Source organism: Sarcophilus harrisii, chromosome 6 (assembly GCF_902635505.1).
Source record: "Sarcophilus harrisii chromosome 6, mSarHar1.11, whole genome shotgun sequence".
Classification (NCBI taxonomy): domain Eukaryota; kingdom Metazoa; phylum Chordata; class Mammalia; order Dasyuromorphia; family Dasyuridae; genus Sarcophilus; species Sarcophilus harrisii.
Window position 1 is genome coordinate 241,639,514 of NC_045431.1, and position 21,438 is coordinate 241,660,951.

A 21,438-nucleotide genomic window follows, 5' to 3' on the forward strand; every position below is an offset into this window, starting at 1 on the left:
ACCCGGAAGTAGAATGACTTTGGTCACACAAGAGTGGCCCCCACCGGCCAAAGGTGTTCCCGCCAGAGGCTGTGCCGTCCAGACTGGGGAGGCACGGAAGGGGAAGGAACAAACCACGCGGGGCCAATGTTTTTTCTGTGCCTTTCTCTTGCAGCTATTCATAATAAACCCTGGACCCATACACTGGACAAGTCCAGCCCCCCGGGGCCCTTCTTCTGCGGGCCCCCTCACTGTTGCAGCTGCCGAATGCCTTGCAGGGCTTCAGCACAGACCCGGATCAGGGTGCAGAGCTGGATGCTTCCTTCCAAAGAGGTGCTCGGGCCCAGTTCTCCCGAGGCCCAGGCAAGTTTCTGAAGTAAAGCCGACTGGGAGGCTGCCAAGACATCTGGGGCCAGAGATGCTGTGGGAGCCAAGGTGGGAGAAGGCCCCTGGGCAGCCCTGAGCCCGGCAGCTGCCCCCTCACAGTGCTCTGGCCGGGGGACAGGGGGCTGTGGGGCTGGTCGAGAAGCAGTGGGGAGCTCTGAGGAGGCTAGCTGGTGTTCACGGGCTTGGGAGAGAGCAGCCTGGGCATTCAGAGCTAGAAGGAAGAGGACATCACAGGGGAGACTGACAGGGCGTGGTCCCTACGAGGCTGCTCCCCCGGATTAGGGCAGTCACCCCATCTTTCTCAGCCCCCTGGACTCCCTCAGGACAGGAGCACGCATCGGCCTGCCTACGGAGGAGTCGTCCCCTCGATCCCCTGAGCTTCTCTGGCCCGGAAACGGCATCTCCTCCACCTCTGGGCCACCCAGAGCAGAGACTCTGACCTTCTCTCACCCCGAGGATCCCCAGGACCCCCTCACCTGGGTTATCTTTGTCCACGTCTGAATTCAGCTCCTGACAAGCTACACAGTAAGTTTTTCGCTGTTTGTCTTGGAGTAAAATGGTCTGGAAAAGAAGAAGCCCCAAGAATCCTCCTCTCTCTATGTCCTCCGAGGGGTCACTGGGAGGAATCCTCTAAGGCTCTGGTTCCAAGTGGCCGGGGCCCATTTCCTGCCAACAGCCCGGACCGTACTCCCCTGCTTCCTATGCCCACTCAGACACCAGTCCCTACAGACGGCTAATAAGCAGGGAGGCTTATGAAGGATCCAGGGACACCTCTCTAGAGCTGGGAAGGTCATCCCTTCCCTGAGGAGGACACTGAGGGTCAGGGTGGACCTGCCTCCCATCCGGCTCCGGGATGGGCTGTGACGGGAGCCAAGAAGGGGTCCGGGGGCAGAAGAAGGGGGCAGTGAAGCCAGGACCCTCCCGACTCCACAGACTCAGCAGCCGGCACAAGGGGGGCGAGGGTGCTTCGGTTTTCATCAAAGCTCAGCTCGGGGTCTCCCCCAGGACACCCCTTCCCCCATTTCCGCTGCCAGTTTGCTCATGTTTCTATTTACCACCGTCAGCCCCGCCCCCCTTGTGCGCAGGCGCAGCCTGGTCTCCGCGGCCCCCGCCCCGCCCCCCGGTGCGCGAGCGCAGGAAGCCACGCACCCCGCAGTCCTGGCACGTGTCCCCCAGCATGCGGTAGCCGCACAGCAGGTAGTCGCCCATGAGGCGGGAGATGCGATCCTGCCGCTCGCGTCGCGCCTGCAGCACCTTGGTCTCGGCCTCGGAAGGCGGCTCCCACTCCGATTCGCCGGCCTCTGTGGACGCGAGGCCCCGGGGCCGGTGAGGGGAGCCCGGCCCCCGCCTCCTCCCGGGCCCTCCCTCGGCCCGGCCCGGCCCCGGCCCCGGCCCTCCCCCGGCCCCGGCCCGCTCCCACCTGCTCCGTTCAGAGCCATGTCGCCGTTGCCGCCGCTACCAAACACCGCGCCGGAAGTGACGCAAGCGCCGGCGCCGCGGTAACTGGGCTCGCTCTCAGGCTCTGGAAATGACGTTCTCCCCCGGTCGTCCACTCGCGGCCGTGAGGGGGCGGGACGAGGGCGGGCCGCGCTTCCGGAGCCCCGAGGCCCGACGGTTCCTCCCCTCTCGCTGGGCCGGAGAAGCGGGAGGCGGGGATTCACCCCGGAGGCGGGAGAGAAGAGGGAGGGAGGTTGAGACGCGCTACGGCGTTGCCACGGAGACCGAGTCACGTGGTGCCTCCGCGGCGCTCAGCCCCGCCCTCAAGGAAACGGCTGTTTCCTGAGCCCGTGGGCGGGGCCGGGGAGCGCGTTCTAGTCCCGCCACTGCGCCAGGGCCTGAGCCTCGGTAGTCACCTCCACAAAATGGGTGCCCGGGTCCCGGCTCGGCCCGGTGCATAAATGGCTGCATTGTAGCCGGGCAAGGCCCCTGCCCACCTGCGGTGCCGCCGCCCCCAGGCATCCGTCCCTGCCTGGCCTGGCTCTCCCTCGGGACGCGGGGACGGAGTGGGCCAGGCCCTGTCGGGGCCGGCGCGGGGCGGTTACTCAGAAAAGCCCAAGCCCAAGTTCTGCGGGAGCCCGGGAGGGGGAGGGGGCGGGGGGGGGGGGGGGGCCCGCGTTCCCCAGGCTCGGAACCCCTCCTGACACCGGGGAGCCCAAGGGGGCATGATGACCCCCCAAGGGGGCATGATGACCCCCCAAGGGGCAGTGGGGCCAGCGGCCTTGGAAGCGCGATGGTCTCCGCTAGGGAGCAGAGCCCCGCGGAGCGGGAGCCTTTGTTTCCGGGGCAGCCGGGCGCCCGATGGCTCCGAGGGACGCGCCCGCCGGGGCGAGAAGGTCCCGCCCGGGGGAGAGCCCTTCTCCGCCTCCGCTGCCGCCTCAGCTGGACCCGCGGTGAGGGGGAACCCAGGCCTCTCATCCCCCCAAAGAAGAGGGTTTTGTTTTGTTTTAAATGTTCGCCGTTGGCTGTTCCTGGAGACGACTTTTCTACCGCCTCTTTGGGCCTTGACCTGAGCCACCACAAAGCCCTTGTTCTAGCTGGGGGACCCGCAGCCCAGGGCTGTGCCACAGGCCCCGAGAAGCCTCGGGCCGTAGGGCCTGTAGGAGGAGTCTGATAACGCGCAGGGCCTAGCTCGGGATTGCTCCCCAAGGGTTGGATCCGCTCCCAGCTCCACCCACAATGCATCGGTGTCCCACAAAGGGGTTGGCTTCTCCGGTCCTTTTAGCCCGTCTGACAGGTGGTGTCTCAGAGTGTCTTAATAACACAAGGGCGCCGATAGACGGCTGCCCCGCCTCCAATCCATAGGGTTGCTCTTCTCCGTGTCTGTTCCCCCTCTGTGTCCATTTCCCCACTGCTATGTTTGGTGGGTTTATGGGGGAGAAGGCGCTATCTCATTAAATGCATTTGCCTTAACTACATTGTGTCTTCTGGCTGATGAGTCAAGCGGGCTGCACTGCTAGGGGCTCAAAAGCAATGGTTTCAGTGGGTTTGGAGGCAGAGAGTACTGGAACCTTAGGGTGACCTTCTCCAGGAGACTTAACTAAGCCTGAGGGCCGGGGGAGGGTGTTGTTAGGTATTACATTTGTTACAAAGGAATTCTCCCTGCAGGAGGACTAGTTATAGGTGGAAATATTGTTCGATAAAAACAAACAAAACAAGAAAAAGTACAATAAGTATAATGAGACTTCCTGAGAATGGGGCCTCCTATCCCTGACGGGAACCTGGTAGTTGGCAGCCAAACACCCTCCGCCCCGATACCAGCCTGGTGATGTTGAGCCTCCCCGGATTGCAGCTCCAGGCCTCTGGCTCTGGCCCCACGCGGAACCTTCTGCCGATTCCACCTGCCGGACCCAGTCATGGCCTCCAGAACTTTTTCTCACAATGACCTTTTTCTATAAGGAGGGTGAATGTTCTTTTACTTTACAGATAAGGGAACTGAGGTCCCTGAGAGTGGAATGGCTCGGTGCCTTACAGCTAATCCCCTGGCAGGCAGAACCCGGATCCAAACCTTGGGATGGCAAGTCCTGAATTCTCACAGCTGTCATTAGAGTGGAAGTTTCTTGCAGGCAGGGGCCGTGAGATTTGCCCGCACACAGTAAGCACTTAATAAATGCATCTGCGTCTAGCCTTAACCTGACTCGGAGTCTAGTGGGATTCCAGATTTGACTTTCAAGTTGGCTCCCGACGTGAAATCCTAATTCCCGGTAAAAGAAAAAGGAAGATCCATCATTTGCATGTTGGTGATTTTGGTCCTTCCCTGGTCCAAGTAGTCCCAACCCTTCCATCCCTGGAAGGATGAGGGGAGATTGAGGGAAGATTAGGGGCCTCCAGGGCTCAGATATTCCTGCTGAGTGAGCTAGGGGTCCCGAGACCATTCCCGTCCCAAGCTCCCCAAAAAGCCGGCCCCCATTTCTGAAGGGCTCAGCTGCAGAGACCAAGGCCTGGCTAATGGCTTTCCACTTTTAAATATATATGTCACCTGTAGAAGAGCTAGGGACAGAGGGCAGTTTGACCTCAGGTTCAAATGGGATGGATCCCCCCCGGAGAGTTCAGCCTTTATAACCAGGGGGGTTGGTGAGGAAATGAGATCACAGGGGAGGGTCAGCTCTGACAGGCCCCTGGGTATGGCTACGCTTTAGGGGAGTGAATAAGACCTTTGAGAAGTAGTCACCTCTACCTCATGTCAGTGCCTGGGGACAAAGCCCTATTTGTCCTGCCCTAGTTCCACCACTGCCCCAGACTGATTGTAAACTTTGCAAAGGTTTATACTGAGTCCCCGTGGGACGGCCTGCAGATGGGCATTCAGTCGGCACTTATGAAGTAATTTCCTTTCATGTGATCGCCACAACCCCCGATCCTAACCCCCCATCGTCTGTATGTACACACATATAAATATATATTATTATTATTATTGTTGTCGTCATCATTCCTAGAAGATTCCCCTCTTCCTTTCTGGTCACATTTCCACGCGAGCCGGCTCATCGGGCCCCTGCGGATTTCAGGATGCTGTCACTTGGCTATGGGTTGCCTCCGAAATCTTTCGGGCCAGAAAATCCGGCCTGCGTTTGTCCGGATTGCCAAGGGAGGAGACAAACCTATGCCGGGGAACTTTCATCAAAGAACCCGTTGGGTGCCCCTGGCTCGCCCCTAACGATCCCCCCCCATATTTTCCCTCCCACCATGGTTATTTGTGTCGGGTTTAACCCTGGTGATTCCATGGTAGAATGGAGTTGGGAGCCCCGGATTCAAATCCCAATTAAGCTACTCCTTAGTCTCTTTGGACTTCAATTGCCTCTATCGTCAAAATGAGGGAGGAGGGGATCAGAGCCAGGGATTCACCAGAATGGAAGCATGATGGGAAACCCTCCTCCAACCCCCTCAGCTCCTCCCAAGGGGAACTTCTGGGCTGAGGTCTATGAGGAAACCTGCCTTTTCTGAGGCTGCAAATAAAGTCTTATTTGGACTAATAAAAGTCTTTTATCACTTTATTTATTTATTACTAATAAAAGACAAATAAAGTCTTATTTTCAGCAAGCGCAAGCTTGGGGACTGGAAACCGGGTACGAGGCAGGGGGAGAAAAAGCTCCAGAAAAGCTGTGGGTCCCTCATATCACATCTAGTCCGTGTGAGCCCAGAATTAGGAGGCAGCGAGAGAATTTCTCCTAGTTGACAGATGGAGAAACTGAGGCCTAGAGAGAGATTAAGGGATTTATTTATCCAGGATTGCAGAGCCTTCGATCCCGGGTCCAAATGCACCGCTCGCTACCAGAGTGGGAGCTTTGTAAACATCAAAATCCAGAAAAATCCATGATAGGTAAAGAAAAAAGAAAGCTATTAGCAGGAGCCCTGGAGCGTTTCCTATTACTTTTTACCCTTTTTAATTTTAAAAAGTAATAGCAAATTATCTATAACTTTTAAAGTTAGAAAGTGTAAGGAATCTGTGATTTTTTTTGTGGTGGGAACTCCACAGGTGACCCGCGACCTTGTAGAGAAATCTTAGGGAGCCGAACGAGCCCCAGAGAAGTGCAATGACATATCCAGGGCCACACAGGACGGAACCAAGTCCATCGTTACTCTGTTCACTGCCTCTCATGACTCTTAAGGGGTGACTGGGCCAGGAGTGTGGGGGGCTCCTTTTCAGATGGGACCTCAGACACTTACTAGCTGTGTGAACCTGGGCAAGCCACTTCACTCCGTTTGCCTTGGTTTCCTCATCTGTAAAATGAGCCAGAGAAGAAAACGGCGACCCCCTTCAGGATCTTTGCCAAGAAAACCTCCAAAGCGGTGACGGAGAGTCAGGACTGAAAAATGACGGGACTAACGAGTCTTAAATGAGATCGTATTGAAATAGAAAAATAAAACTCAGTTGTAATAAGAGTCTTTACAAGTTTTAATGAGAACAAACATTACCAGAAGTTTTCCGTCTCATCCACTCTGGCATTTTCTGTTTGTTATTTGAGTGTCTCTGGATGGTTACTTAAGTGCTTAATAAACCCCCAAGAAGAAGTCTGCTGCAGTCTGAAGGTGGCTGTCTCTTGCTCAGCTGCATTTCCCATAACCAGGGGCCCCGGGAGGGCCCTGCTCAGTCATGTGTTCGGTGCCATGGGCTGAGCAGGCCATTGATGCTGAGCCAAGGCTGGAGGAGCTGAGCTCAGGAGCCTGGACCTTCCCGCAGCTCGGGGTCCCTCCTCCGGAGCAGGCCCCTCCCCCGGCCGGCTGGCAGACCGATGTTCCCACCCTGCCCACCCTGCCCGGACCTCGGGCTTCCCAGTTAATCCCCTTAGCAGACCCTGGTGAGGGAGCGGGCCGGCCCGGCTGTCTCTCCGCTCGGGGCACGCTGCCCCCTCTCCCGAGCACTGGGCCCCAAAGCCGAGCCTCCCTCCTCCCCATCTCCCGGTCAGGCCCTGTTTGGCTCCCCATCTTCTCCTGGGCCATCCGACTGGGAAAGGGGCCAGGCCCTGAGCTCAGGCGTTGGCTATTCCAGCCAGAGCTGTCTGAGGCGAGGAGCCAGCCCCAGCCCAGACACCAGCGGGATCTGGCCCGGGGTCCGGGAGGTGGGTGACCTGGGGCATAGGAAGGGTCTGGGGGGGGGGCTGGGACCGGGTGAGGGGCGGAGGGAGCCCCAAGTTCCAGGAGGGAGGACAGGGATGGGGCTCCCAGAGGAGCCCGCGGAGGGGGCTGAGCTTTGCCATCTGTTTCTGTGCTTAGCGGCTCTGGGAGTGTTGGGTTTGCCCCCTTTCCTGCCCTCTGTCCCCAGGGCTCTGCGAGGGGGAGGGAACTCTGGCTGAGGTGGGGTATTGTTAGGTGGAGCAAAATGGGGCCTTGTTGCCCTGCCCAGACTTCCCCCGAGGGAGGAGTGGGGAGGACTCTTGGCCATCCAAACCAGCCTCCTCCTCCCTAATAGGGAAACTGAGGCCCAGGGCAGGGGGAGAATCTGGGGGCTCCTCGCGGGGAGAGCCCGTTTCCAGGGGGAATCGGGGCCTCTGTTGGCCCCTCGGCGCTGGGCAGAGGGAGGGGGGCAGGGCCGGACCCGCGCCCCCCGCGGCAGCCTGTCCCCGGCCGGGCTGCCACATCACTGGCCAGGTGAGGGAGCGCCGGGGGCAGCGGCGGGGGCAGCGGCGGCGCTCCCGGCCAGGTGTGCGGCGGTGGGCACCGGCGGCCCAGACGCGCCCCCCTCTCTCCCCCGAAGGCGAGGGCGGGCTGTGACTAAAAAGCCAGCCAGCCGCCCTCCCCCTCTGGCCCCCGGCCAGCCTCCCAGCCCCCAGCGCCGCCTCCCCTGCGCTCCCCGCTCGCTGCAGCCAGGGAAAACAACTGCTCATTTTCCCCTCCCTCCGGCGGCCGGGGTCCTGCCCAGCCCACACTCCCGGCCTTCGGGAGCAGCGCCGGGACGCGCGAGGAGGCGGCGGGGCCACAGCGGGCAGCAGCAGGCCGGATCGCAGGCTCCCGAGCTCGGCCCGGGCCGGGCCGTCCGCCCCCCCCCCCCCGCCCCCCCGCGCGCGCTCCGGCCCCTGCCGCCCGCGCGCCCCCCGCTCCGGATCCCCCGGCCCCCGCCCCCCGCCCCCGCCCCGCCTGGAAGACTTGGGACAACTTTCCGTCCCGCCGCCGCTCAGCCTCCCTCCGCGCCCGCCCGCGCCCCATGCCCCGGGCCTGCGGCGCCCCCCGCCCCGCGCCCCCTGCCATGCCCCCCTCCGGGCTGCTGGCGCTGCTGCTGCTGCTGGGCCTGGGCGGGGGCGCGCTGGGGGGCCCGGCGGGGGAGCGGGGCGCCGGGGGCGGAGGGGCGCTGGCCCGCGAGCGCTTCAAGGTGGTCTTCGCCCCCGTCATCTGCAAGAGAACGTGCCTGAAGGGCCAGTGCCGGGACAGCTGCCAGCAGGGCAGCAACATGACCCTGATCGGGGAGAACGGGCACAGCACCGACACGCTCACGGGCTCCGGCTTCCGAGTGGGTGAGCCCCGGCCGGGGTCCGGAGGGAGGGGGCGGCCGGGCCCCGGGAGCAGGGGATGCGGGAGGGCGGGGCTCCGGAGGGGAAACGTGGGGCCGGGGGCCGGCCCTGGGATGGGGATGCTGGGGGGGGCACCTGGGAGAGAGGGCAGGACGCCTGGGGCATCGGGGAGGATTCTGGGAGTTAGGGAAGAACGCGGGACGAGATGGGAGTGTCGGGCAGCACCGAGGAGCAGAGTCGGGTCTGGGGGGGGGGGGGGGGGGGGGGGGGGGGGCAGTCCTGGCGCAGGAATAGCCTCTGGCCTCCCCTCCCCCCACTCCTGCTGCCCCCTCCCCCCACTCCTGCTGCCCCCGCTGCCCCCTCCCCCACTCCTGCTGCCCCCTCCCCCCACTCCTGCTGCCCCCTCCCCCCCACTCCTGCTGCCCCCCTGTGCGTTTACTGTCCCGGCTCCTTTCGATTTTGTCCGCCCCACACTCAGCCCCCTAGTCCCCCCCAAATCCTCCAGGCCCCAGAAGTGAGGGCAAAGGCAGGCTGGGAGGGGTGGGGATTCCTTCTGTCCCCGGCTCCTCTAATAATTATCCCCAGGGCCCTGGGGGGCAGGGAGGAGCCCCTTGTTAATTATGCCCCTGGGGGGTAATTAGGCAGGAAGGTGCCACCCAAACATCCCCCGCTCCAGGGCGCCGGGTGCAGGGGCAGACTCCAGGCTCGGTGGTCGGGGGGCATCTCCCGGGGCTGGCACTTCCGCGGGCGACAACGCTGGCGTGTCGGGGTTCGCCCGTGCCCGCTGTGCCAGTGTGCGCGAGCGTGAGTGTATCTCGGCTCAGGGCCTTCCTGCCCGCGCTGTTGTCTCCGTCTGTGCTGCCCACATCCCTCGGGCACGGCGCCCGGGGCCGCGGGTGGGCGGTGTCACGGGGAGGTCAAGCTCACCACCAGGAGTGACTCACCAGGAGGGCAGGAAGGAGGCCCTCTCCCCTCCCCCGCCCGGCAGGATGGATGGGCCAGGAAGGAGGCTCTCTCCCGGGCCGGGGGCTTCCCAGCCCTGCCCCGGCAGGAGCCCGAGCCCACAACAAGCTGCCCCACCCTGTTCCCGGCTCTGGGAGGCAGCTGCCCAGGACAGGGAGGGCAGGGAGAGCGGCCAAAGCCGGGGTGGGCCGAAGGGGCGCGGGGAGCCGGGAGGGGGCCTCGCGCCGGGCCCAGAAGCTTCGGCCCTGCCCGGGGGACCCCGGCAGGCCCTTCTCATGCCCTCGGCTCCGAAGGAAGGGGCCGCAATTGGCCTTCCGGGCCTCCTGCGGCTTCCACATGGGGCGGGAGGGCCTGGGGCTGCTCCTGCCCCTTCCTGGGACCAGTCCAGGGACCAGTGAGCGCCTGTGCACACGGAGCACTCGGGTGTAGGACGTACATATGTGTGCGAGGCTCTCCTGGGCCTGGGAGACCCCTGTCATGGGCCGGAAGCAGCCCCTCTCACTGCGGCTCCTGCAGCCTCCCCGTGTGCCCGTGCGCGTGTGTGTGCGTGTGCAAGCTCGGTGTGAGCACGGATGCCTGTGCACATGTGTGGGGTATGTGTGTGTGCAAGCGTGTGTACGTATCATGCATGTGTGTCTGTGCGTGTTTGCCTGACCCAGAAGCCCCTGCTGGAGGCAGCCACCAGAGCCCTGAAGGATACCCGGAGCCCAGCTTGGGTGGGGAGGGGGAGGGGGCCTGGATTAGGATGTGGGTGGGGCAGCCTAACCACTGTGACACCCCGCCCCCACCCCGCCCCATCTTCCCTTGCAGTGGTGTGCCCCCTGCCCTGCATGAATGGAGGCCAGTGCTCATCTCGGAACCACTGTCTGTGCCCCCCGGACTTTACCGGCCGCTTCTGCCAGGTGCCCGCGGGCAGCGGGGGGGCGGCCCTGGGCCGAGGTGTGGCTCTGGGTGGCCCCCCACCTCCCGCCCCCGAGGGGGAGCCCGTGGCCAGCAAGCATGCCATCTACGCCGTCCAGGTGATCGCAGACCCCCCGGGGGCCGGGGAGCAGCCCCCCGCTCAGCATGCCGCCTTCCTGGTACCCCTGGGGCCTAGCCAGATCTCGGCCGAAGGTACCCGAGGAGGGAAGGGGGGGCAGAGGGGGGAGGGGACCCAGCCAGAGCGGGAGGGGGGCAGAGGGGGGAGGGGACCCAGCCAGAGCGGGAGGGGGGCAGAGGGGGGAGGGGACCCAGCCAGACAGGGAGGGGATCCAGGACTGGGGTTGGAGAGACTGAAGATGAGTCAGACACAAGACCAGGGCCTCCATGTGGGCTCCTCTCCACAGAGGCCTCTCTGGCCTCCACTTGTTTATTTGTATCCCCAGTGCTGTGTATACAGGAGGTGCTTAATATGTGCTTTTTCATGCATTCGTTCATTGGTGGGAATTAGAGCTGGAAGAAGGCTGGGGCTCAGAGGAGTTTGGGGAGGAAGCCCCTACTCAGGTTAAGGCCGGAGGCTTCAGGTCCTTCCCAGGTCTAAGCTTGTGTGTTTGTGGAGAAGGAAGAAGGGGGACAGAAAGATACAGGAGGGGAGGGATGGAAAGGGGAGGGAGGGAGGGAGACAGAGACAGACTGAAGGGGGCACTGGTGGAGCGGCCCCAGAGACTAAGGCAGCTGGGAAGGAGCCAGAGGGGAAGCTGCGGGGACGAGGGGCCTCCGCGCGGGCACTGACCGCTGTGTCCTGCGCCCCCAGTGCAGGCACCCCCGCCCCTGGTGAATGTAAGAGTTCACCATCCCCCAGAGGCCTCTGTCCAGGTTCACCGCATTGAAGGGCTGAGCGCTGAGGGCCCCGCACCCCCCCAGCACCTTCTCCCTCACCCCAAGACCCCCCACCCTCGGCCTCCCACCCAGAAGCCCCTGGGCCGCTGCTTCCAGGACACACTACCTAAGCAGGCCGTGAGTGACCCTGAGACCGCCTAGGCCTTCCTCAGGGAGTCCCCTGGCCCTTTCAGAGACTACCACCCCCCCCTGCTCCCAAAGCACATATAGTACCCTAGCCCTGCCCTCCGCCCTCCTCCCCAGGGCACCCAGGTCTCCCAGGGGGCCTTGGGGTGGGGGAGTCAGAGCTGGCTGGCTGTGGGTGCATGGAGAAGTCCCTTCCCTTCCTGTAAATGAGGGGGTTGATGGGATCCTCCTCCAGCTGGGACGGCCTAAGAGCCTTGGGTGGGGGAGGGGAGTCGTGCTGCCATGGTCCCCCCTGACTTGGTGCTCCCTTGGGCCCCAGTGCGGCAGCAACCCGCTTCCAGGGCTGACCAAGCAGGAGGACTGCTGCGGGAGCATCGGGACGGCCTGGGGGCAGAACAAGTGTCACAAGTGTCCCCAGCTGCAGTGTGAGTCCGAGCCCACCACCTGCCCCCCAAAGCTTGCCCCCCATCTGCTCCTCTTCCCCACCCTCCTTCCTCCCCATCCCTCCTCCTCTTTCCTCCCCCCCCCCCCCAATAACAAATCACCGTCTCTTTCCCCAGACACCGGTGTGCAGAAGCCAGGCCCTGTGCGCGGGGAGCTGGGGGGCGACTGCCCCCAGGGTTACAAGAGGCTGAACAGTACCCACTGCCAGGGTATGGGGACCACGCCAGATGGGCAGAGGGAGGCAGGGAAGGGCCACGCCAGGCCACGGATCGGAGGCGGGACCCGCCGGAGGCTCCCTGGGCCACAGAGTGGAGAGGAGGAGGGAGCCAAGGTGGGCTGGGGTGGGAGGGGTCCTGGCCATCCCCCCTCCTTGTTCTCCTGCAGACATCAATGAGTGTGCCATGCCAGGGATGTGCCGTCATGGAGACTGCCTCAACAGCCCGGGCTCCTACCGCTGTGTCTGCCCCCCCGGCCACAGCCTCGGCCCCTCGCGGACTCAGTGCCTGGGTAAGAGGCCCTGGGCATCGCATGGGGGAGGGTCACACTGTGAGGTGGAGGAGGCAGACTGGGAAAGGTCACGTGCAGAGAGAGGGCGGAGGGTGGAGGGCAGAGGGCTGGGAATATCCAGACGGGTCAGGCAGAACCATGTATGGGGGAGGCCCTGTGGGGGTCCCGGGCCTCCAGAGCCGCGAGGTCAGGGGGCCTGCAGGGGGCAGGGCAGGGAGTCTGTCCTGATTTTTCCTTTCCCACGGCCAGCTGAGAAACCAGAGGAGAAGAGCCTCTGCTTCCGCCTGGTCAGCCCTGACCTGCAGTGCCAGCACCCGCTCACCACCCACCTGACCCGCCAGATGTGCTGCTGCAGCGTGGGCAAGGCCTGGGGGTCCCGTTGCCAACGGTGCCCCGCCGACGGCACGGGTCAGGCTGCCCTCCCTGCGCTGGGGAGTGGGGGGCACCGGGGGAGGGGGAAGGCCAGGCCGGAGGGCACGAGCTCTCTCAGACCCTGGACTCATGGGGGAGAAGGGAACCGGGAACTGTGCAGGGAGAGCTCACTTCTCCCCCCAGCTGCTTTCAAAGAGATCTGCCCGGCGGGGAAAGGCTACCACATCCTGACTTCCCACCAGACCCTGACCATTCAGGGGGAGAGCGACTTCTCCCTGTTCCTGCACCCCGACGGGCCCCCCAAGGCCCAGCCGCTCCCCGAGAGCCCCAGCCGGGCCCCGCTGCAGGAGGACCCGGAGGAGGAGAAAGGTGAGGCTGACCCCAGGGAGCCGGCCTTCAGCGGTCGAAGGCGCCGACCCGAGGGGGCCAGCGGCAGCTGCTCCCCCCGGGGCCGGGCCAGGGGCCGACCTGGCTGCTTCCGGTGCCGGCGGGACCGGGGCCCCCACCCCAGGCCCTCTGGGCCCCCAGCCCCCACGCCGCCCGGGCTTCCTCCAGGGGGCGCCGGACTTGTAGACGGGCCGAGCCTGGCCAGGCCCGGGGAGCCCCGGGCGGGCGGGGAGAGGGCGGGGCCGGGCCCGGGAGAGGGGGGGGGCCCCAGGCCGCCCCCCCCGGGCTTTCCCCCCCCAGATGGACTCGAGGAGCGGGGCCCGGGCCAGTCCCCGGGCACCACGCCACCGCCGGCGCGCCCTTACCCAGGTGAGGGAAGGGGGGCTCCCATGGGCAAGGGTCCGGGGAAGGGGAGGGGGGGCCCCAGGGGGGGGGGCCCGGGGACGGGGGGGAGGGGGCCCGGGGACGGGGGAAACTGGGACGGGGGGGGCCCCCGGGGAGGGGGGGGCCCTGGGACGGGGGGGCCCTGGGGACGGGGGGGGCCTGGGGACGGGGGGGGGGCCTGGGGACGCGGGGGAGGGGGGGCCCTGGGGACGGGGGGCCGGGCCCCTGGGACGGGGGGAGGGGGGGCCTGGGGACGGGGGGCCGGCCTGGGGAGGGGGGGGGGCCCGGGGACGGGGGGAGGGGGGCCCGGGGACGGGGGGGGGCCCCACGCGGGGGGGCCCCGGGGGACGGGGGGCGGGAAACCCCCCCCGGCAAACCAGCCGCAGCCTGGTCTCTTGCAGAGCTGATTTCCCGCCCCACGCCGCCGGCTGTGCGCAGGGTCCCCGGATCTGCCCCCCCCGGGAGCGCGGGGAACCCCCCGACCCAGGCCGGGGCGGCCCTGCCCCCTCCCCCGGCCCGCCAAACCAGGTGGATAGGCCACCGGGCCCTACTACGGGCCCGGGCTTCTGCTGAGCGGAGATGGGACTGGCCCGGGCGCCCAGGAGCCGGGGCCCAGGGCGGGGGGGCCCCACGAGGGAAGGGGGCCCCCCCCCCGGAGAGCGAGCGGAGCAGGGACGCCGGGTCCCTGGGCGCCGCCGCCTCCCCAGAGACCGACGAGGCCGGGTGAAGCAAACTGGGGCCACGGGAGGCCCCGGCCCCCGGGATACCTTGGGCCAGTGCCCCGGTACCGCCGCACCCGCAGCAGCTGTACCGGCCGGGTGAGCGGGGCCCGGGAAACGGGGGGCCGCGGCGGGAGGGGGAGGGGCGCCCCGAGCGCGGGTGTCCGGGCCCCGGGGGGTCAGGGCCCCACGAGGCGCCTCCTTCTGCCCCCACAGACGTGAATGAGTGTGAGACGGAGCCCTGCGGCGTCGGGAAAGGCGTCTGCATGAAAAACGGGGGCCCGAAACTGTCACTGACCCGCACCGGGTTGCAAGTCACCCCCAGCGGCCCTGCGGGTGCGCCGCGTCCCGGGGGCGGGGGGCGGGCCTCGGGGGGGTTACTCAGGATGAAGCCGGGCATTACCTGGGGACGCGAGGATGGGACCAATAAGCGGGACTTGGAGACGGGAGGGGGCGGTCCAGTTGTGGATCTCGGCCCCGGGGGCGTGGCCTGTGGGGGCCGAGCTATTAGGGGCGGTGATTATGCAAATGAGCCTTTGGGAGGGCGGGGCCCCGCTCGCACCTGAGAAAGGTGTTGGGCTGAAGGGGCGGGGCCTGTGGAAGGACTGGTCTCATTGGGGCAGGCCCCGAGGGGGCGGAGCCTGGAGCCCAGCCCCTCTCCTTTCCCCTCCCGGACTCAGACCTCAACGAGTGCGTGAAGCCCCACCCGGCGGGGCGGCTTTGCATCAACTCCCGGGAACCGGGCGACCCGGCTTCGACCGCCGGGCCCGGCAGCCCCGGCGGGTAGGCCGGATGGGCCGGGGCAAGGGCTCCACCTGGGATTTCCCCCCGGGGCTTGGGCGACTTCGCCCTCCTTCCCCCGGGGCCCAGCCCGACCCCCTTGTCCCCTCGAGGGACCCCACCCGGGCCCGGAAAAGGGGCAAACCGGGCAGCTTCAAGTGCATCGCTTGTCAACCCGGATACCGGAGTCAAGGGGGCGGGGCCTGCCGGGGTGAGGGGAGGGGCAGAGGAGGATGGGGGCGGGACCCGGAGGGGGGGAAGGGATCTGGCCGGCCAAATTGTCTGGGACACCTGGGATGGGAGCTGGGCTCCCCGGACCGCCCCTGCCGGGCTTCCCGGCCGGGCCAGCCTTAGCGGGGGTTCGCCCCGGCCCTTCCAACAGCCTCTCCCCCCCGCAGACGTGGATGAGTGTGCCGAGGGCAACCCCTGCCAGCCCGGCTGGTGCGAGAACCTCCCCGGCTCCTTCCGCTGCACGTGTGCCCAGGGCTACGCTCCCGCCCCAGACGCCCGCAGCTGCCTGGGTGAGGGGGGGGAGCCAGGAGTTAGTGCCAGGGCTATCTGGGTCCCCCACCGAGCACTGACCTCTGCCCCCTCCTCCCCGCCCCTCCCCCCCGCAGATGTGGACGAGTGTGAGACCAGGACTGTGTGCGAGTACGGGGTCTGCACCAACACCCCGGGCTCCTTCCAGTGCCAGTGTCTCACGGGCTACCACTTGTCCCGGGACCGCAGCCGCTGTGAGGGTGAGTGGGGGAGGAAGCAGCTCCAGCTGCTGAGGCCGCAGGGAAACCGGCCCCATGGCCGGGCCGCACAAGGCGTCTGGGCTAGAAGCCCCCGATCCCTCCCAGCTGCCAGGCCTGCCGGGCGTTCTGGGTTCTGGTTCTTTGCTCTGAAGGAAGGACCTTCTCTATTCTGATATTCCATCTCCCGAGGGCCCTGTGTCTGACACTCCGGGTTCTAAGGTTCCCCCAGGCCCTTTCTGCATTCCCGTGTCCTGAAGTCTCTCCCAGAATGACATTCTCTGTTCTATGATGCCACAGCCCCTCCCCCCCACCTGTTACAGGCTGTGGCCGGTGGTCCACAATGCCGCCCCCTGGTGGCTGCCCGCTGACCCAGCTTCCCGGGAGTTACTTTCCAGCTGCGGGCTGTTCAGGGTCCGGCCGGTGCAGGCAGGAAGGGGAAGGCCATTCCGAGGCCGGCCCCTGTCCCCTGAAAGGTCACAGAGAAGCGGCTTCGGCCTTTCCCCCTTTGTTCCCCTTCTCAAGGCTGAAAGGCCGGGACGCCACCAGGGCTGCCCTGAGGACGGCCTGGGGCTTCTTCTTGTCCCTCGTGGAGATCCCCGGGGCCTTACTGGTGCGCGCCCCCAGGCCGAGCTCCTGTCTGGCCCCCCCGGGAGCGAGGGCTTCGGGACGCCTGGGTTCACGGGCTCTCTGGTCCCCCCAGACATCGACGAGTGCGACTTCCCGGCGGCCTGCATCGGAGGCGACTGCAGCAACACCAACGGCTCCTACCGATGCCTCTGCCCCCCAGGCCACCGGCTGGTGGGTGGCAGGAAGTGCCAAGGTACCCACCCGGCCGGAGGAGGGGGGCGCGGAGCGGCCGGGCGGCAGCGAGGCGTGCCCATGCGCTCCCCACGGGCGCCCCTGGTCGTTGGCTTTTTGGCCCGACCCAGAGGAAGGCGCAGCCAAGGGAGCGTGACCGGGGAGGGGGCCGGAGCCCTCCGGTACCTCACCCTGTCTTTGTCCTTGCCCAGACGTAGACGAGTGTAGCCAGGATCCGGGCCTGTGCCTCCCCCACGGGGCCTGTGAGAACGTGCACGGCTCCTACGTGTGTGTCTGTGATGAGGGCTTCGTCCCCACCCACGACCAGCACGGCTGCGAGGGTGAGTGCCGGCTCCTCCCCAGCCCGGGTGCCCGAGCCCACGGTCTCCCACCCCCCGTGTCTGAGGCGGAGCAGGGCCAGGCCCCCCATCTCCCCCCCTCCCCGGGCCCCCATCTCTCCCCACCCCCCAGCGCCTGAGCCCGTGCCCCCCTTTTCAGAGGCAGAGCAGCCCCACAACAAGAAGGAGTGCTACCTGAACTTCGACGACACCATCTTCTGCGACAGCGTCCTGGCCACCAACGTCACCCAGCAGGAGTGCTGCTGCTCGCTGGGCGCGGGCTGGGGCGACCACTGTGAGATCTACCCCTGCCCCGTCTACAGCTCAGGTCAGCGGGGGCCGGCGGGGGCTGGGGAGCGAGGAGGGGCGAGACGGGGGGAGGGGCAGAGGGCCGCGGGGCTCCCCTCTTCCTCTGAAAAATGGGAAGGATGCAAGAGGCAGGATGATACAGCAGCAAGAGCCTTAGCTCTGAGGCAAAGGTCCAGATCCTGCCTTTTGGATATTTTGTCTCTGGACCTGCTCCCCCATTTGTCAGATAATGGGGTTGACCCGGATGGTCTCTGAGCTCCCTACTAGTTCCCGAGGCAGTTAGGTGGCCTTGAAGTGGAGAGAACCCGGGGCCTGGAGACCCGAGTTCAAATCTGACCTCAGACCCTTACTTGGTGTGTGATCCTAGGCAAGTCAACAACCTCTCAGCCTCAGGTTCCTGATCTGTAAAATGGGTTTTATAATATTAGCACCTCCCTTCCAGATGTCAGGAAGACCAAGTGAGATAATGGGGACAGCATTTGGCAAACTCTTAAGCCGTTCTCATTACCGTAGAGGCCCCGGAACGGGCCGATCTCTAAGGCCTTCTTGGATTTGGACACAGGATGCTCCGAGAGGAAGGCGAGGGACCGTCCCTCACTCCCCACTCTGTTCCCCTCCCCCCACAGCGGAGTTCCACAGTCTCTGTCCGGACGGGAAAGGTTACATCCAGGAGAACAACATCATCAACTACGGCATCCCGGCTCATCGGGGTGAGGAGCCCTCCCTGCCCCCCCACCATTCATCTGTTCTTTCGTTCACTTGACAAGCACTTAGCAAGTACCTGCTGTGTGCTTGACAAGCACTTATTAAATGCTTCCTGTATGCCAGGAAGTTGGAACTGGGGATACAGAAGCAAAAAGGAAATCATCTCTGTCCACAGGGAGTTTTTATTCACAAACTATAGAGGTTGGGGGAGGAGACACACAGAGACACACAGAGACAGAGACAGAGATTATATTAAATGACATTGTGCAGGGAGTGTTAACGGGGGGCAGCAGGAAAGGCCTCCTGGAGGAGAGGGTACCAGAGGCAAGGTTGGAATGGGGTTCTCTGAGAGAGAGGAGGAGCTGGGCATTCCGGGCAGGAGGCCGAGACGCCCGGGGAGAAGCGCGCCTGGGCAGCCACTTGGGGGAGAAGTGGGGAGGGCTCCCTGCTGAACCCCGCGGGTCCCCCTAGACATTGATGAGTGTGTGCTCTTCGGAGAGGAGATCTGCAAGGAGGGCAAGTGCGTCAACACACAGCCGGGCTACGAGTGCTACTGCAAGCAGGGCTTCTACTACGATGGGAACCTGCTGGAGTGTGTGGGTAAGGCTGGTACCCTGGGGGGGGGAGCTGGGTACCTGTTGGGGAGTGGGTGAGGCTGGTACCCTGGGGGGAGCGGGGCACCTGCTGGGTTACATGGGTGACCAAGCCACATCAAGGGGCCAGGCTGCCCGACTGTCCATCAGAGCCCTCATGGACAGCTCCAACTGGAGACCTTCAGGAATGGAGGAGCCATTCCCGGCTGCCTTTCTCCTTCCCTTGCCCCGCCTGTGACTCCGGGCCCTGCCCTGCTCCCTCCCAGGCCTTGCTGCCCAGGCCAGACACTTGGCTGTGCCTTTCCTTCAGGGCTCCCGGATGTGTCCGACTGGGGCGGGGAGACGAGTCCCTAAGAGATCAGGACACGTGGGCTTCCCTTACTGAAGGATCCCGGACCTCGGTTTTTTCCTTTGGAAATGGGGGTGGTACTCATAGCCTGTCCCTTCAGAGGGGCCAGGAGGGAGGGGAAAGACACGGAGGGCATGAGAGGAGGGCAAGCTTTTGGGGCCTGCGGGGGCAACGCGAGTCCATCCCCTTCCCTCCGCTCAGATGTCGACGAGTGTCTGGATGAGTCCAAGTGCAGGAACGGCGTGTGTGAGAACACTCGGGGGGGCTACCGCTGCTCCTGTACCCCCCCGGCGGAATACAGTCCGGCCCAGCGCCAGTGTCTGATCCCTGAAGAGATGGGTGAGGAGCTGGGAGGGGGTCCCGGAAGGGAGGGAGAATGGAGGCTGGGGGAGACGGGTGGAGGCTAGATGAGAAGAGGGACACCGGGAGGCTGCTGGAGAAGGGAAATGGAGGCTGGGGGAAAGTGGGATGGAGGGTAGAAGAGAAGGGGAATGGAGGATGCGGCAGAGGAAGATGGAGGCTGGACAGTGGGGATAGAGGCTGGAAGAAGGGGGCACGGAGGGTAGGGAGAAGGGGGATGGAAGCTGGGGGGCCGCAGGTTAGGGAAGGAGAGACCGGGGACCAGCAGGGGAAGAGGCTGACGGGTCTGCCTGCAGATGTGGATGAGTGCCAGGACCCCGGGGCCTGCCGGCACGGGCGCTGCATTAACCTTCCCGGCTCTTTTCGGTGTGAGTGTCACCTGCCCTGGGTCCCGGGCCCCACTGGCCGGGACTGCCAGCTCCCGGAGGGCCCGGCAGGTGAGGGGTCGCGGCGTGTCTGGCGCGTGGTCTGAGGCGGGCACAGGCCTCCCCCTGACTTCAGGGAGCTGCCAGTCTAGGAAGGAGAGGGCAGTTTGGAGGGGCCTGTGGTAAAGGGCAGCGGACCCAGGAGTCCTGGCAGTCATGGGGAAAGGATGGCCGTGACAGGGACATCCCGAGGGGCTTCTTGGAGGAGACAGCATTTGCCAGCAATTTAAAGAATGGGAGGAAACTCAAGTTAAGGAGAATCCCCTCCGTTCGGATCAGCTGAAGCAAAGGCCGGCCGTGGGCAGGTGGGCGCCGAAGGGGGTGGTGACTGGAGCCAAGACCAGAAAGGCAGCCCCGGCCTGTCTGGGGGGAGCCCTGAATGCCAGGCAGAGGCCTGGGACCTGCCCATGCTCATCTACTTGGGGGGCAGGGCGGGGTCCCCACATCTCTCTTCTCCCCGCAGACAGGCCCCAGGAGCGGAGGGACGTGTGCTGGGGCCAGAGGGGGGATGACGGGATGTGTGCGGGGCCCCTGGCCGGCCCTCTGCTGCCCTACGAGGAGTGCTGCTGCCGCCAAGGCCGGGGCTGGGGGGCCCAGTGTCGCCCCTGCCCGCCCCGGGGACCGGGTGAGCGGGGGCGGGGAAGGGAAGGGTGGGAAGGAGGGAGCGCGGAGGGGGAAGCCCACGGGCCCCACAAATAGTTGTTGGAGAGGAGGGCGGGAAAGGGGAACCGGTTAGAAAGGGCCCCGGGGCCACTGACCAAGTCCCTCACCCGGGCCTCGGTGTCCCTCTCTGTAAATGGGGGAGGGGGCGTCAGCAGCCTGGCGCTCTAAACCGACCCCTCCCCTCCCTTCTGCCAGGCCTTCAGTGTCCGAACTCCCAGAGCGAAAGTAACTCTTTCTGGGACGTGAGCCCCCTGTTCCTGCGGAAGCCGCACCGAGGTGAGCCCCCCCCTCCCCCCGCGTGCAGCCCGTTCCCGGGCGAGCCCTGGATGACTGGGGGAAAGTCCCTTCACTTCCGGTCGGCCTCAGTTTCCCCAGCTGTAAAGTGGGAGGGTCACTCCGCCCACCTCCCAGGGCGCCCCGTGTAAACGTCGGCCATTTTTCTTCCCGTCACCCCCCCGAAGCAGAGGAGGACAGCTCCGAGGAGGACTCGGACGAGTGCCGCTGCGTGAGCGGCCGCTGCGTGGCCCGCCCGGGGGGCGCCGTGTGCGAGTGTCCCGGCGGCTTCCAGCTGGACGCGTCCCGCACGCGCTGCGTGGGTGAGCCGGGGCGGGGCCGGACGGGGGCGGGGCCAGGGAAGGGGGCGGGGCCGGCTCCTCCCCCGGCCTGCTCCACGTCCCGCCGTCTCCCCCCAGATATTGACGAGTGCCGGGAGCTGAACCAGCGGGGGCTGCTGTGCAAGAGCGAGCGCTGCGTCAACACGAGCGGCTCCTTCCGCTGCGCCTGCAAGGCCGGCTTCGTGCGCGTGCGGCCCCACGGGGCGTGCGTGCCCCAGCGCCGCCGCTGAGCGCCCACCCTAGGACTCGCCGCCCGGGAGAGCCGGCCCAGGCGGGCGGGGAGGGGCCCCGTGCGGGGAGGGGCTTCCCGGCCTTCCCCGCCTGGCGCCCAGGGCCAGGCCAGGAGGCGCCCGGCCCTGCAGCGCGGCCGGGCCGGGTCCCCAGGAGAGCCGGCCGGGCCCCTGGGCCTTGACGTGGACAGGCCTGGCCCCCCCCGGCCCTTAGGAGATTGTATTTTAGGAACAGAAAGCGGGGCGCCTGCTCCCCGCCTGTGGGCGGGCCACTTCCGGCCCCCCTGCCCCCCGCCGAGGTGTCTGTGGAGCCCGCAGAGATAAAAGCTCTCCCCAAACCTTGGTCCTTATGTTCTGGCCCGAACCAAAATGCCCCCCCCAACCATGGGGAGGGAGGCCCTGGGGGGCCCTGGGAGGTCCGGGAGAGGTCCGGGATCTGTGCTGGAAGGAAATGCAACCAGCCCTTTGGGGGATTCACACAGGAGGCGTCCTGAGGCTTCCGGCCCCCCCC

The 21,438-nt window shown here is 65.6% G+C and overlaps 2 protein-coding genes across 2 annotated transcripts; one reads left to right on the forward strand and one right to left on the reverse strand.

Annotated features, from left to right (window-relative positions):
• Nucleotides 1-129: 129 nt before the first annotated feature.
• Nucleotides 130-2,444, reverse strand: ZNRD2 (zinc ribbon domain containing 2). The gene is made up of 4 exons (XM_031942116.1): nucleotides 1,787-2,444; nucleotides 1,516-1,667; nucleotides 843-927; nucleotides 130-577 (listed from the first exon to the last, which is right to left on the reverse strand). Exons 1-4 carry the CDS (start codon nucleotides 1,803-1,805, stop codon nucleotides 228-230), a joined length of 606 nt encoding a protein of 201 aa, XP_031797976.1. The 5' UTR covers nucleotides 1,806-2,444; the 3' UTR covers nucleotides 130-227.
• Nucleotides 2,445-7,881: 5,437 nt separating this feature from the next.
• On the forward strand, nucleotides 7,882-21,010 carry LTBP3 (latent transforming growth factor beta binding protein 3). Its single transcript, XM_031943638.1, has 24 exons — nucleotides 7,882-8,306; nucleotides 10,077-10,379; nucleotides 10,999-11,201; nucleotides 11,530-11,635; nucleotides 11,771-11,863; nucleotides 12,039-12,161; nucleotides 12,411-12,569; nucleotides 12,717-13,289; nucleotides 13,706-14,027; nucleotides 14,082-14,567; nucleotides 14,704-15,014; nucleotides 15,202-15,324; nucleotides 15,421-15,543; nucleotides 16,244-16,363; nucleotides 16,554-16,682; nucleotides 16,840-17,007; nucleotides 17,615-17,698; nucleotides 18,165-18,293; nucleotides 18,837-18,974; nucleotides 19,292-19,432; nucleotides 19,884-20,045; nucleotides 20,279-20,359; nucleotides 20,548-20,679; nucleotides 20,776-21,010. Exons 1-24 carry the CDS (start codon nucleotides 8,000-8,002, stop codon nucleotides 20,925-20,927), a joined length of 4,668 nt encoding a protein of 1,555 aa, XP_031799498.1. The 5' UTR covers nucleotides 7,882-7,999; the 3' UTR covers nucleotides 20,928-21,010.
• The last annotated feature ends 428 nt before the right edge of the window (nucleotides 21,011-21,438 follow it).

Excerpts from the sequence above, each read along its gene's own strand:
- LTBP3 (XM_031943638.1), top strand. The coding sequence starts at position 8,000 with ATGCCCCGGGCCTGCGGCGCCCCCCGCCCCGCGCCCCCTGCCATGCCC. Across the intron at positions 14,028-14,081 it reads CCAGAGACCGACGAGGCCGG|TGCCCCGGTACCGCCGCACC; the intron begins GTGAAGCAAACT and ends ACCTTGGGCCAG. Across the intron at positions 16,683-16,839 it reads CGACCAGCACGGCTGCGAGG|AGGCAGAGCAGCCCCACAAC; the intron begins GTGAGTGCCGGC and ends CCCCCTTTTCAG.
- ZNRD2 (XM_031942116.1), bottom strand. Across the intron at positions 928-1,515 it reads ACACGTGCCAGGACTGCGGG|ACCATTTTACTCCAAGACAA; the intron begins GTGCGTGGCTTC and ends CTTCTTTTCCAG. Across the intron at positions 578-842 it reads CGTGGACAAAGATAACCCAG|CTCTGAATGCCCAGGCTGCT; the intron begins GTGAGGGGGTCC and ends TCTTCCTTCTAG.